Raw genomic sequence first — 14,044 nt, 5'->3', positions numbered from 1 at the left:
ATCCTCATCATTGTTAGTCATCAGGAAATACAAATATAAACCATAATGAAGTATCACTATATATCCAAAACAACAGCTTAAAGAAGTACTGGCAACACCAATATTGACAAGGATGTGGAGCAACAAGAGACCATACGCATTGTTAGTAGGAATGTAAAAATGGTACAACCAGGCAAACAGTTTGGCAGTTGCTTATCAAGTTAAATGTACACTTATCCATTGATACAGCAATTCCATTCCTTAGTATTTACCCAAGAGAAACGATAATGTATGTACACATAAAGACCTGTATGTGAATGGGAATGTTTATAGCATTCAGAATAGCTAAAAACCAGAAATAACTTGAATTCTCATCAACAGGTAAAATGGCCAGGCGCAGTGGCTCACGCCTGTAATCCCAACACTTTGGGAGGCCGAGGCGGGCGGATCACGATGTCAAGAGATGGAGAACATCCTGGCTAACATGGTGAAACCCCAACTCTACTAAAAATACAAAAAAAAATAGCTGGGCGTGGTGGCGTGCGCCTGTAGTCCCAACTACTTGGGAGGCTGAGGCAGGAGAATTGCTTGAACCCGGGAGGCGGAGGTTGCAGTGAGCCAAGGTCGCGCCACTGCACTCCAGCCTGGCGCCTGGCGATGAAATAAGACTCTGTCTTAAAAAAAAAAAAAAAACAGGTAAAATAAATTGTGTTTTTCCATATAATGGAATATTGCTCCACAATAGAAATCGCTGAATTACTGATCACACAACAGCATGGATGCATCTCAAAAAGCATTGTACTGCATGAAACTAAAAGCCAGGCACAAAAGAGTACATAGTATATGATTCCATTTATATAAAATTCTAAGAAGACGAAACTATAACAGTGAAAAACAGATCCATGGTTGCATGGGCTGGTTGGGGGCTTGGGATATTGACTTGCCAAGTGGCATAAAGGCATTTTGGAGGGGTGGTGATTGTGGCAGTGGTTACTTGAGTATATGCATTTGTCAAACCTTACCAAACTATACACTTAAAATCAGTGCCTTTTATATGTAAATTATTTCTTGATAAAGCTAATTTTAAAATTATACATATATATATAATATGTAGCATATACTTAAAGGTTCAGTAAGACACATTCAAAAGTATAGAACAGTAATATTTCAAAGGTGATGCTAAAAATATTTAACAATGGGAAGCACAAGCATTGACCAATCAGAACAACAGGTAGGTTTGAACAGTTTGTACAGCTAACCCATATGAATGAGATGAGTATTAGCCCAGAAAAACAAGAGCTATCAATGAGTGGTAGGTAGACGTCCTTTTCCTTCCTTTTGCTTATCTGTATTTCTTAATATTCTGTAACAATCACGTACTTTAAAATCTAAGAACAAAATCTATTTTTAATTAAAAAGAAGAAAAATGGTACCCTGCTGATAATCACATTTTATACTGTTATAAAATTCTAATGAATCTAAAAACCCTAATGGAACTTTTAAATAATAGATATGAGAGATGGTATACTAAAACAGCATTGAATTAGAAGGTAAAAATGGATAATACTATAAAAATATTTTCTGTCTACGCCAAAGAAAATAGTGAGACATATTTTTAAATTATTTTACCAGTTTAATATTTTAAAATGTCCTCCCTTTGCTCCTATCCCAACTAGATGTCCATATAATTAATTATGTTTAAGAGAGAGATCATTTATTCAAATTGTCCAGGTTCTGAAATGCCATACTGCTCAAAATGCATTATATAGTATGTTCTGATGGGTGTCCTGGTCTAGGTCAAACTTCAGAATCTGTCTGAGAAAGTCAGGAAATCAAATGATAATTATCAACCCTGGATAAATTTTTATAGCCAAATTACAGCCCATGACAAGCAGAGTTGTTGCTTTCTCTTCCTAGCAAGACTACTACTGTCTCTATGGCTCATCACAGCAACGAACCTTTGCTCCGAGCAATTCCTCAGAGGTAAGAACAATAAAAACCTGGCTATAGGAATAGTCGCCGAGAAGCTATGATCAGCAAATAATGACCAAGGAGCCCCCTTCATCATGTTTCTCTCTATTAACAGAGAAACTGCACCAGCTTCCCCTCAGCCCAGTCGGGAGTCAATGGATGGTTTAGCAACAGGACTCCTTTCTCAAACTCTGAAAACCCCAGAGTAAAATTATGCTACTGTACAGTCTCCTAATGTTGCTTTACAATTGCAGCTCAAATTTGTGATTTTAAAAGCACCGCAGCCTACTGTGAGTTCACAGTTATCTTTAATGATGTGCAAATCTCGGTGTTTTTTAACAGCTCATTTTTGTGCAGCGGCTACTGTGGTAACACCTGCGCCTAAATAGTTATTGCTTATAATACCCTGGGCTGTCAGGACGTGCAGTAAATGAGAGACAGTGCGTATCTTTCACCTTTTCCAGCCTAATTCGCTCACTCCTCCTCCATTTGAACACAAGCATACTGAGTCTGATGGAGCTGCTATGTCAGCTCCCAAAGCCCCCTTCCCCCTTGACTTATAGGACATCTGTCATCAGCAGCTGCTGATCACCCTGCTCTGTTACATGGAAAGACACAGGAAGAAGATGGCAGCCAGAAACCACCAGGGTCTTTCCCTCCTGTGAACAGAGGAAGACTGAACGCTCTGACTTTGAAGATGGAATATCGACTTGTTCCCAGATGACAACTATTAAGAAAAAGATACAGAAGTTTCCATGAGGCATGCAACGTGGCATTTCTACAAGATGTTCTATTTATATCACATTACTAAATCCAGCTTCATGTTATTGGCATTCACCCCTTAAATGAGGATTAGAAGCACCTTTACAGTTGACAAGTATTATGTAACAACTTTTCTTCTCTAATTCCAAATTACTTGCTTATCTCTTATGTAATAGTAATAATGGCAGATGTTTACTGAACAACACTACGCACCCGACATTGTTCTAAGCTTACATACATTAACACATTTAATCCTCAAAACAACCTGTTGTTATGATGAGTCAGGATTTGAACCCAGAATCTGTCTCCAAAGTCTTTGCCATACTGAGATAGATCAAAGATCAGACTCCCTTCCCCTAAAGAAGTGAATCTCTCATGAAGCCATCCAAGGACTCAGAATAAAGTGGGCTATGACTATGCTTCAAAATGTCTCAGGATAGACAGGAAAATCTCCAGGGTTATATGTGTGTCATAACTGCCTTACCTTACCTGCAAAAGTCTTTTGTCTAACCAGAGTATGGTGCACTCTGATCGAAGATGTCATCAGTGATTTTCAAAAATGGAAATGGCCTCATTGTGACTTTTTAGGTTTAAAATGCTCTTGGTAAATTCTCTAGGGTACAGTCCCACATGGTGCCCCAAGAGCTGATGATCACACCTCTTCAAAACATTATCAGCTACACTGGAAGCTGCCTTCCATCTGTAAGCATTCTCTCACCGGGCCCATTTAAGAGAAGCAGAGGATGCCACTGCCCAACTCATTTCCCCGGAGCCCTTAACCACTTTCACCTCCAACAGTCAGCGCCTGCGGTCTCTGTCTGAGGGCTGCCACCAAGCTGCCAAAGCCTGTTTTGCCTGCTGGCAGATAACCAGAGAGGTCCCTCCAGAGCAGTCCTTGGCCAATGACAGGCACCATAGAAGATATACCTCAGCCCCTGACTCCTTCTAGAGACAACTCTGAGATGTGATTACGTTGTCTCCAGAGCTCTCCTGCAAGATGGAGCCAAAGTCTCCCATCAGGGAACTGGACTTAATGTTGCACCCTTCTCGGCCTCCTTCCCTTCCCTGTCTTACTTACCATCCTCTTACCATCCTCTTATGGGTTTCCTGGGATCGCTTCATAATAAATCACTTTCATTGACACCAGCGTCCTTGGTTTGCTTCTAGAGAACCTCATCTAAGAGTGGAGACTGGCACATAGTGAACTGAGGGTGATGCAGGACATCCAGAAGGTCGCTCCGAAGTCCCACCTCTGTATACAGTCTAAAGAAACATCACGGGTCATTAACACTCCTGTTCTGTGCAAGGGAAATCTTGGTCCCTTGGCACAAATGGATGGATTGTTATGATCCCATTAACACTGTGCTTGTTCATCTCTGAGCTACTCCTCAAAATTTTTTTTAAATCACAGAGGTCAAGTTATTGTGAGAGAGATGGCCAAAGTGTTCTCACCCAATATAACTGAATGCAACCTCTCAATGGGGAAACTTTGAATGGATGTCCCAATAATTGTGGCTTCAACAACAAAAAAATCACAATGGATTCAATGGCTCAAAACGCTGGCAGCCTAGGAGCCAAACAGATGCCTGTGCTAAATAACTGTGTTCTCAAGTCTAGAGGGAGGATAGAGGCCTGGAAAGGAAAGAAGACCAGCCCAAATCTCTCATTTCATGGTCTTGGTTCCTGTGAATCAAATGCTCATGTTAAACATTTCCCACAGTAGTTTTAAACTTTAATTACATACACTACCAAAGCAAATATCAAAATCTCTACAAAGGTTCTTTTTTATTTTTTATGATAAAGTATTTATTAGTGTGTCTCTTTGGAACAGATTTTCCTACTCCAGGCCTGAAAATTCCACATAGAAATCATTCTCAAAACACTTTTTAAATTCTTGAGAGTTTGTTCTTCTTTCTCATCTCATGCAATGACTTGTTAATGGGGAATAATTAAAATAGATTCTTGTTAATAAGGTGGGAGGGGATGCATTGCATTTTAAAAATACTTTTAAATATAAAATCTTCAAGTACGCCAATGTCTATAATAGAGAAATTAAGGTCTAGTACATTTCAATCAATGGGGTAACAACAAAAGATCTGCTTCATGCAATAGGCCAGCCTAACTGAATGGAGAGAATTACAATCTGTTAATATCAGTGTGGACCAGGCAAAACACCATCCCTCTTACATGTAAGTGACTATGACAGTTCTGCACTTCTTTCCATCCCGGATTCTGGGCACCCAATTCTATTATCCAAGGAGCTTGAGATTCCCCCAAAATGTTCCCAGAGCAGATTTCATGAGTTGTTCAACTGGACCCAGCCAGCAGCTTCAGGTTAGAATTTCACCTTGGTTGACGTGAGAGGAAATCCACCCCCAGTAAAACCAGGGCCATCTGGTTTGGCGATTAAGAGGGTGTCCTCCGTGGGTGCTTTGTTCTTGTTTCTGTAAGAGAAGAGGCGAAAGTTAGCTTCCTTAACATCCTTTTTGTCTGAGTTTGATGTTTGATGATCCTAGGGTGTGTCAGCCACTGAAAACTACTTTGATTACAGCTTCTAGTTTTAGCCAACGTAGTTGTTTAAATCTAATTAGGTGTTCACCAATAAAACAAAAAATTAGGGCAAGACAATTTAAATGCAAAATATGCTCTCCTAATGTTTATTTAAATATGAACAGAAGACCTCATTATAACTCAAACACTGTATATTTGGTGACTTCGGACTTGTAATCATCTTCCTGTTATATAAAACATTTGTTTAGCACTGAAGATCAGTCAGAAGAATCTTTTTCTTGGCTCATTTATAATGACTAATTCATCATTTATCAACTTTTATATTCTAAAGTTCTGGTAGAAACTTATAAATATTTACTACACACAAGGTATCTTCATCAAACTTGGATATTTATAAAACACAAATCTTCCTGTAACCCTAGACAAGCAACCATTATTAGTAGAAATAGTTTAAGATACAAGAAAAGCTGAGGAAGGTAAATAAGATAGTATTTTTGGCAACAAATGAAGGGAATTCTGCCCTAAAATCCACAATGTATCTTCTTACATAGATGTCCTTTAAATACACACACACACACACACACACACACACACACACACACTCATATTCAGGCTTACTACAGAAGTAACCTAGAGCTACATAAGTTATCTATCATACACTTAGGGGTCTTAGAGAAAACAGCTTTGGAATCACTGTTAAACAATAAAAATCACGCAAACTGCTAAGACTAAAATCAATTAGATTGGACAATTATGAATGACTTACCCTACGGGAACAAACTGTCTTCTAGAAAAGAATCTGACTGGTACTGCAGTCTATAGATCAGCCTGGGGATTTGGGGTAGGGTAGTCAGGGGCAGGGGCAGGCGCAGGTCGTGATCACAGTGTGATCAGAGGGGTGTTTAAGAAAAACAAAAGAAGGTAAAAAGGCACCAAATGATATGAGTTGCTATTTTGTAAAGGCGTATGTGGAGAGAACATCCACAGAGATTATTCTAAATTATTCCACTGGGAGAGAACCTGTAGAGGATTGGTAATCAACCCATCTGTCTCTTAGCAGAATTGATTTCATTATTGTGAAAAACCATTCTCCATAAATAGGACAAAAGCTTTAGCCTTGAGTGGATCCAGCAAAGCAGATCCTTTCCTGTACTTTGGCAACTTGTCTTGCTCTTGACTGGCGTTAGAGGCAAACAGCACTCCCCCTCCCCCTGCCCTCTCTTGCCTTGAATAACCTGAATTTTCTTTTTCTGAAGAAGCTTAAGCTTAATGCTTCTGGCTTGGTCTAAGCTGACTAATGGGAATACTGTCTCCTTTATATTATCTTTTTAATGTATTGATAGACCATTATAATGACTCCCTCAGCCTTCTTCCTTCCAGTCTATACCATCTCAGCACTTTTGTTCTTGCCTCTTTATATTTTTTTCTTCAGCATCTTTTTTGTTATTCTCCTATGAACTAATCTTTGTCTACCAGTTTATGGATCCCCAAGGAGATGGAACCACCAATGGAACCCTAACTAGGTCAGAGTGGCTACTAGTAATAAGCGTGTAAGGACAAGAAGAGAACAGGTAAAGGCAAAGATTCTAGAGCTTTCTAGAACTTTCTAGTACTGCCCAGTTGCACTTTCTGTTATACCCAGGCACTAGCCACATGTGGCTATTAAGCACTTGAAATGTGACTAGTGAAACTGAGCAAGTGATTTCACTGTAATTTGTTTACCTTTAAATGGCCGCAAGTGGTGCATGGCTGGGCAGCCCAGTGACAGTGGATGGGCCCATCGAGAAGGGCTGAACCAATATCCAGGCAGCTCATGCTCTCTGTGTCCATCAAACTTTGGGGCAGGAGAGGGAGCAAGATTGGCAGGCAGTAATGTCAAAGAAAACTAGGCCAAATCCCAGGGTCAAGGCAAGAAAATTAATCATCTCTAGAAAGATAATAAACAGCCATGCTAGCTGTTTGTTACAGTGTAAACTAGACCACTGGTCTCCAAATGGAGTGTATGAACTTTAGAAAATGAATGAGATGATCCACTGTGGGTAGAAAGAAGATATTAGACATTCTATTGATACTTTTTTCTTTAAAAATTAAAAAGTATGCCTTACTAAGAGTTACAAACTGACAGTGGTATCTGCATATAATTTATAAATTAAAATATATTGCAGGTAAATCTAAAACTATTTTGAAATTTAAAAATTATGTAAAAGATATATGCATAATATAAATAATATAAAAAATTATTTAAAAGATATATGCATATATATGAGGGAAGCTGCAAGTTTTAAAATGTTTTACTGGCAGGGCACGGTGACTCATGCCTGTAATCCCAGCACTTTGGGAGGCAAGGGCTGGCAGATCACTTGAGGCCAGGAGTTCAAGACCAGCCTGGCCAATATGACAAAACCCTATCTCTACTAAAAATACCAAAAAAATAAAAATAAAAAATTAGCTGGGCATGCTTGTGATCCCAGCTACTTGGGAGGCTGAGACTTAAAAATTGCTTGGCCCCTGGAGACAGAGTGAGCCAAGATGGAGCCACTGCACTCCAGCCTGGGTGACACAGTCAGACTATCTCAAAATAAACAAAAAGTTTTACTGATAAGAGTGTACAATCAAAAAGCTTAAAGACCACTGAGTTAGACACCTGCCTCATGTGGAAATTAACCATGCTGACATTTTATGAGCACAACCTTGATATCCTAAAAGAAAAATACAGTTTTTCCACTCCAGCATTCATTTAATTTACATTTTTAATATTAGTAGTTCACTGTTCACGAAAATCACCTAAGGAGCTTATTAAATTGCAGGTTCCCAGAGCCTGCTGAATCCAAATATCTGGAAATATGGCCTGGTAACCTGCATGTTTAATAAATCTCACTAGTGATTCTGAATCAGACAGATAGTTGCTAGACTGACACATTAAGACGGACGTATCTACATTATAGCAGTATTTTACTCTACCACGGAACTGGCACCTAAATGTGGAACGGGGGAGTATTCTGATTTACAAGAAGGGCAGATTTTTGCTGGCAAATGAATTTGCATCCAGTTACTTTATATAACTTTGCTACTAACGAATCATAGGCAAATGTACTCAAGCCATATTTCACCATGTCCCTGAAATGTCCATGTGGATAAATACCAAGCATGACTTTCAGCCCATAATGTGAGTCACTACAAAATTAACTGGATGATTTTGGCAATGTCGTGCAGCCTCACCAAGTTTCAAACCTAGTTCGTTTCAAACCTGATTCATTTGGGCCCCTATTCTCACCCTGGGATCAGGCAAATGATACTAACAATGTGAAGAGAACTTTTGTTTTTCAATATGGGAGCATCCTGAAACCCAAAATGTTAACCTCACTTCTGCATTATCATCTCCTAGAAGAATAGGTCACATCAACCCTCCACAGAAGATGCTGAAGTCAGTCACTAGATATAGAAGATGGTTCAGAAATAGTAACCATCCAAAAACCCAGGCATGCAGGGCACTGTGGCTCACCCTGTAATCTCAACTCTTTGGGAGGCTGAGGCAGGAGGACTGTTTGAGGCCAAGAGCTCAAGACCAACCTGGGCAACATAGCAAGACCCTGTCACTACAAAAACAATTCAAAAATAAGTAAATAAATAAAACATAGGTGAACTGCTAGTAGTTGTAGTGGTACAGGGGCATCATTAGAAAGAACAGCTTTTTTTTTTTTTTTTTTTTTTTGAGACGGAGTTTCGCTCTTGTTACCCAGGCTGGAGTGCAATGGCGCGATCTCGGCTCACCGCAACCTCCGCCTCCTGGGTTCAGGCAATTCTCCTGCCTCAGCCTCCTGAGTAGCTGGGACTACAGGCATGCGCCACCATGCCCAGCTGATTTTTTTTTTGTATTTTTAGTAGAGACGGGGTTTCACCATGTTGACCAGGATGGTCTCGATCTCTTGACCTTGTGATCCACCCGCCTCGGCCTCCCAAAGTGCTGGGATTACAGGCTTGAGCCACCGCGCCCGGCAAAGAACAGCTTTACTAAGCCCCAGTCCCTTAGCAAAAGCACATGTGGTTTTAAATGTGAATATGCTATACAGGGCTGATTTTGAACATCATTTGCAAACATCGTTATGACATTATTATCTCCAAACCATAGACCAGTGTGGGGGGAAGAGTTGTATTACATTTCCTCTGCTCCATGGCAGATCCACCAATGAGCAGATACTAGTGGATCCCTGTTAGGATCCCAAGGAGGGGACTCAATATCAGATGAGATATTGATCTTGCTCTGATACAAACTTAGGGACCTGTAGAATGTCATTTGTTTACCCTGTGACTTAGTTGACCCCAGTGAAACTTGCAACTCTGTGACTGTTTAGAAAATATTTTCTTATGTGCAAATAATCGGCACAACAAAATTAGGACGTTTAGCTAATTCTTACATTTTAAGTTGTTCTTTACGTTTCTGAGCGAGATATTTCTTCTTTAAATTCTGGAGTTCAATGGTAAGTCTCTCCACCTCATGTTTATATTCTTTGCTCTGTACTTCATACATATTCAGTTCTGAAGACAAAACCTAACATGGCAAATAAAGCAGCATTAACAAAAGATACAATATCCTTTTCTGAGAAATCTTTTAATCTCCCACCATTTACTGCAGTGGAGCTCAAGGTGCAAAACAATGGTCAAGTTTCACAATTAATCTGCATGCTACCACCAGCTCAGGGTCCACATCTGAGTAGAAACCTGGCTGACAGCTGAAGATGCATCATCAGGTTGCCACTTAAAATAAAATATCATTCCCCTGCTTAAAAGGAGAACTATTAGACAACATTCGAACAGGCTCACAGATGAATGATCTAATGTGCTTCAAGGAATATTATGAATAGAGACAGAAAAACTCCCCGACACACAATCTAAAATTGCTTTGAAAGCCTTTGAAAAAAAAAAAAGAAAGAAAGAAAGTATTCAAGAAAAACATCACTAGAGAGTGTGATTCATCTGAGGATTATGAAAAAATTATTCTGAAATCATCCTGCCATCACTGCTAACTAAGCATTCAATTTATGTGTTTTCCAAGGTTGTGGTGCTGCTGACTGCCTATCACCTCTTGACTGTGTTCTTTGGGACTCTTCAAAGCCTGACTATCTGCTTCCTTCCATTGCTGTGTTCAGTGGCTGCTGCTGGTCTCCAGCTGGACAAGAAGAGTGGGAATTCACTCATCTGCATAGGATATAGCACATGCCAAAGCTGGGGTGTGCTGCTCACCAAACTGAAAAGAGCAAGGGAAGGCTATTGTTCTAACAGGCATGCAATAGGCTGGATTTATTTTTCCTCTTGCTCGCTATTTTAAAGATTTGCATAAAAGGGAGATCTTAGCCTTCTTAGTGTTCATCTGATTCTGATCTCTTTCTTCTTCACTGCTGTGAAAATGATTCTGACTATGCTATCATAAGCTAAAGAATGTAATTTTCATGCTGGAAAAAAAAAAAACACCTGTCTCAATAGTTAAATTCTTAGAAACAAAGACCCTGTTTCTAAACAATGAATGTGGAATTTCCTAAAAGAGTAGATAAGTATCAAGGACAAACTGGCAGACATGCTCAGTGCCACCCACCTCTAAACCTCTTCATTAGGGGTCACATTTCATTCTAGCAAAAAATTTGGATTTCCTGAGAAAAAGGGTTAAAATCACAAAAGGCTCCTGTGAGCCTTTGAAGGCAACCGGGAGCTCTGTGTGAATCAGACAGATCTGTGCTTTTCTAATCTATATCTACCTCTGAGAAAACAAGAAAATAATTTGTTTTGTTTAAAATATTCAATTGTTTAAAGAAACAATCAAAATATTATGCCTTATGCAAAACTCAAATTATGTCAGGATACTCATGTGAAATGAACATTCACAGTGACAAATTGAAAATTAATGCTCTAGTTAGACTTGTTTCATCTGCCCTTTTAAAATAAAAGGATGCAGTTTTACAATGTTCTATTTTTGAAGGGGTTAGTGCTATATTAGTAGGGTGGTATATATTTTACCCCAGGCAGAAAGTCAACGATTATTACCCTCGTTAGGTAGGAAGTACCAGAATTCAACTGGCACATGCTTCATCCTGTGGCTGTGTGTGTAAAACTTCCCCGACATGCCAAGAATATCTAAGTACTCGCTTAGGAGGTAAAGCTCAAAATATAGTGTGAACATGCACAGGTTTTGAGAAAACTTTTAAAAGGCACATATAAAAGTAAAACACTCCATATCTCTGCAACTGAAGTTCTTATGTGACTTAGAAGGATATCATGCTATCAGAAAATCTTGCCTGATTTTATTTCCCTTTCATGGTTACGTATTTGACAGCCGGTCAGGAAGCAAGGCCCTCAGGGCCGGGCAGTGGCTGGACTTCTGTGTATGTTTATTTCAGACGGGATGGACTAGCAGGGACCCACTGTGGCACAGCGGTCTGCTTCAGTTGGGCAATGGTGTTAAAATATTTCCTTTGCTCCTCCCTGCCCTTCAAGGACTCTAATAAATCATCTTGAGATCGGCCGTACAAACCCTGTCCCCCACATTTCCATTTCGTTGCCAACATCTTTTCCTCTCTTGCTCACCTGCCTCTTTCTGGAAATGGATAAAGGTGCTGCCTAATAGTCCAAGAAAAGATGGGTAGCTCTGAGGTCTGCTGGCTCGTCTTAGACTAGAGCTCTAAGAAAGCAGACCTGGGAGGATTGTGGCATTTGAGAGACTCGCTCATTGTATGGAGGCAGTGGACTTGTCCAGATGTGCTCCCCAGAGTGTGACTGCCCTGAGACCAGAAAGGGACAGTGGCTACTGCTTACTTTCAGCTGCTTTTTCTTGTCATACAGCGTACGTCGGTAGAGCTTCAGCTGTTCCGCAGCCTCAGGTCCAGGCTGACGGGCCAAGACGTGCTTTAGTTCCACGTAGAGTTTCTCCTTTTCCTGGTAGAGAGCAGAACCAGGAGTAGAGATAAACACCTCCATTAAAACAAGGAAAATGCCTTTCACTGTATAGCCAGCACAATTTGGGAGCAGCTCAAGCTGCTTCACAGCTCTACAGTGATCACATTCTCTTACAGATTCATTCTGTCATGCACTGAAACAATCCTTATGAAGGGCCAGGGATGTGCCCAACATTTGGATACAAGTAATAGGACAATGAGTAAGAGAAAGTTCCTCTCTACCTGAACATGAGATCACAGGACTGGGAGACAAGGGCAAGGATAGAAGATCTTGCCAGAAAAAGGAGGGAGTGGCTGACTCTGGTTAGAAGAAGGAAGTCAAAAGGAGAGTTTTTCAAGAAATATTATAGCTGGGTGCAGTGGCTCATGCCTGTGACCCCAGCACTTTGGGAAACTGAGGCAGGAGGGTCGCTTGAGGCCAGGAGTTCAAGACCAACCTGGGCAATATAGTGAGACTCTGGCTCTATTAAAAAATAATAATAATACAAAAATTAGCCAGGCATGGTGGTGCATGCCTGTAGTCCCAGCTAGTTGGGAGGCTGAGGTGAGAAGATCATTTGAGTTTGAGGGAGCAATGAGCTATGCACCCCTGCACTCTAGACTCCACCTAAAAAGAAAAAAAAAGAAAGAAATATGATGGCATGGGAAGAAAAGAAATGTGAAAACAGTTTGAGGGAACAGGTAAATATTCAGGAAAACTCGGGTATGCATATTTGTAGAACTAAAAGAAAGAATTTTCTAGAAACCCTAAGCAAATGATAATTCTGTAACTTTATTTTAACAATAAACAATGTGAAATCCCCATTTGAATCCTAGAGTTTAATTGCTTGCAAAGTGTTTTCAGATCCTTGAACTAAATAAATTACATACAAGCAAAGATTTATTTCTCAAGCACCTCAGTTCTAGATTTCCATATCACTAAACTGCAATAATTTGAAAAAACACTGATAAAGACTAGTCTGTCTACTCATTAGTCTCTGTATGCATTTATTTTCTTAAGATAATTGTGTTAAGGACAAACCCTCTCATTAAATAAATCTCAGTCAAATGGATATTAATTTTTGCCTATAGCTAAGTATTCTTAGCATTGTTATCAAATCTGTTTTTAGCAGCGAATATAAAAGTTATTTTTTTACAAAAGGGTGAAAGAAAAATCATTAACTAGTCATTGTTACCATTTGTTTTGGTTTCTCCTTTTCCCTGGCCAAATTATAGAAACTTCATTACAAAAACATAGCTTTACTTATAGAAGAGTATATTCAACTTAAAAATTAGTTGGATGGAATAAGCTTTGGGAAAAACACATATGAAAACAATACTCACCATTTTAGAAATAATTGTAGAAATGACAAGGAAATCCAAAACCCGTGCAAAAGAAAAGAACTTGAACAAATCGAATTACAAAGTGATGATTTTCCCTTGCTGTACAACACCTCCTGTCACACCTTACAATGTAATCTTCACAGTAAATGGATGTAGCAAGCAATGAGAAAGATATCAGGAGGTGAGTTTATTTTCTATAGACACTTAACACCTGCTCTGTTGGGAAAATAACATTTCTGACAAGGCTTCAAGATTCAATTTGGAGAGGGTAATAAATATGTGGAGAAGCCCATGAAACAGTTTTGTCCATTTTTTCAGTTCACCTTTCTCTATACCAGAATAGAGATAGACTTGCAAAGGAAAGAACCTCACAATGACAGAGAGAAAACAATCTGGTTTGGGATATAATAATGTCTTCAACTCAAAAGATCATCTTACTCCAAGCATCTTGAAATGTTTCACAGGTGTAATTCTCTTCAATTACTCTTGGTAGGTTGGGAGGAGAGAGACACAGAGAAGAAAGTTTGGAAGAAGCAAAATACTGTCACCTCACC

The 14,044-nt window shown here is 39.5% G+C and overlaps 1 protein-coding gene across 1 annotated transcript in view; it reads right to left on the bottom strand.

Moving 5' to 3' along the window:
* Window positions 1-4,472: 4,472 nt before the first annotated feature.
* Window positions 4,473-14,044, bottom strand: part of CFAP58 (cilia and flagella associated protein 58) — a 125,332-nt gene continuing 115,760 nt past the window's right edge. The window contains exons 16-18 of the mRNA XM_032281553.1: window positions 12,028-12,147; window positions 9,639-9,772; window positions 4,473-5,156 (exon numbers count right to left, since the gene is read on the bottom strand). Coding sequence (XP_032137444.1) covers window positions 5,048-5,156; window positions 9,639-9,772; window positions 12,028-12,147 — 363 coding nt within the window. The 3' untranslated portion in view covers window positions 4,473-5,047. The remainder of the gene's footprint in view (window positions 5,157-9,638; window positions 9,773-12,027; window positions 12,148-14,044) is intronic.

Source organism: Sapajus apella, unplaced genomic scaffold, assembly GCF_009761245.1.
Source record: "Sapajus apella isolate SASKATOON/1434 unplaced genomic scaffold, GSC_monkey_1.0 scaffold13, whole genome shotgun sequence".
Taxonomy (NCBI): Eukaryota; Metazoa; Chordata; class Mammalia; order Primates; family Cebidae; genus Sapajus; species Sapajus apella.
The sequence above is the reverse complement of the archived record's forward strand: the minus strand, read 5'-3'. Positions and strand labels throughout refer to the sequence as shown.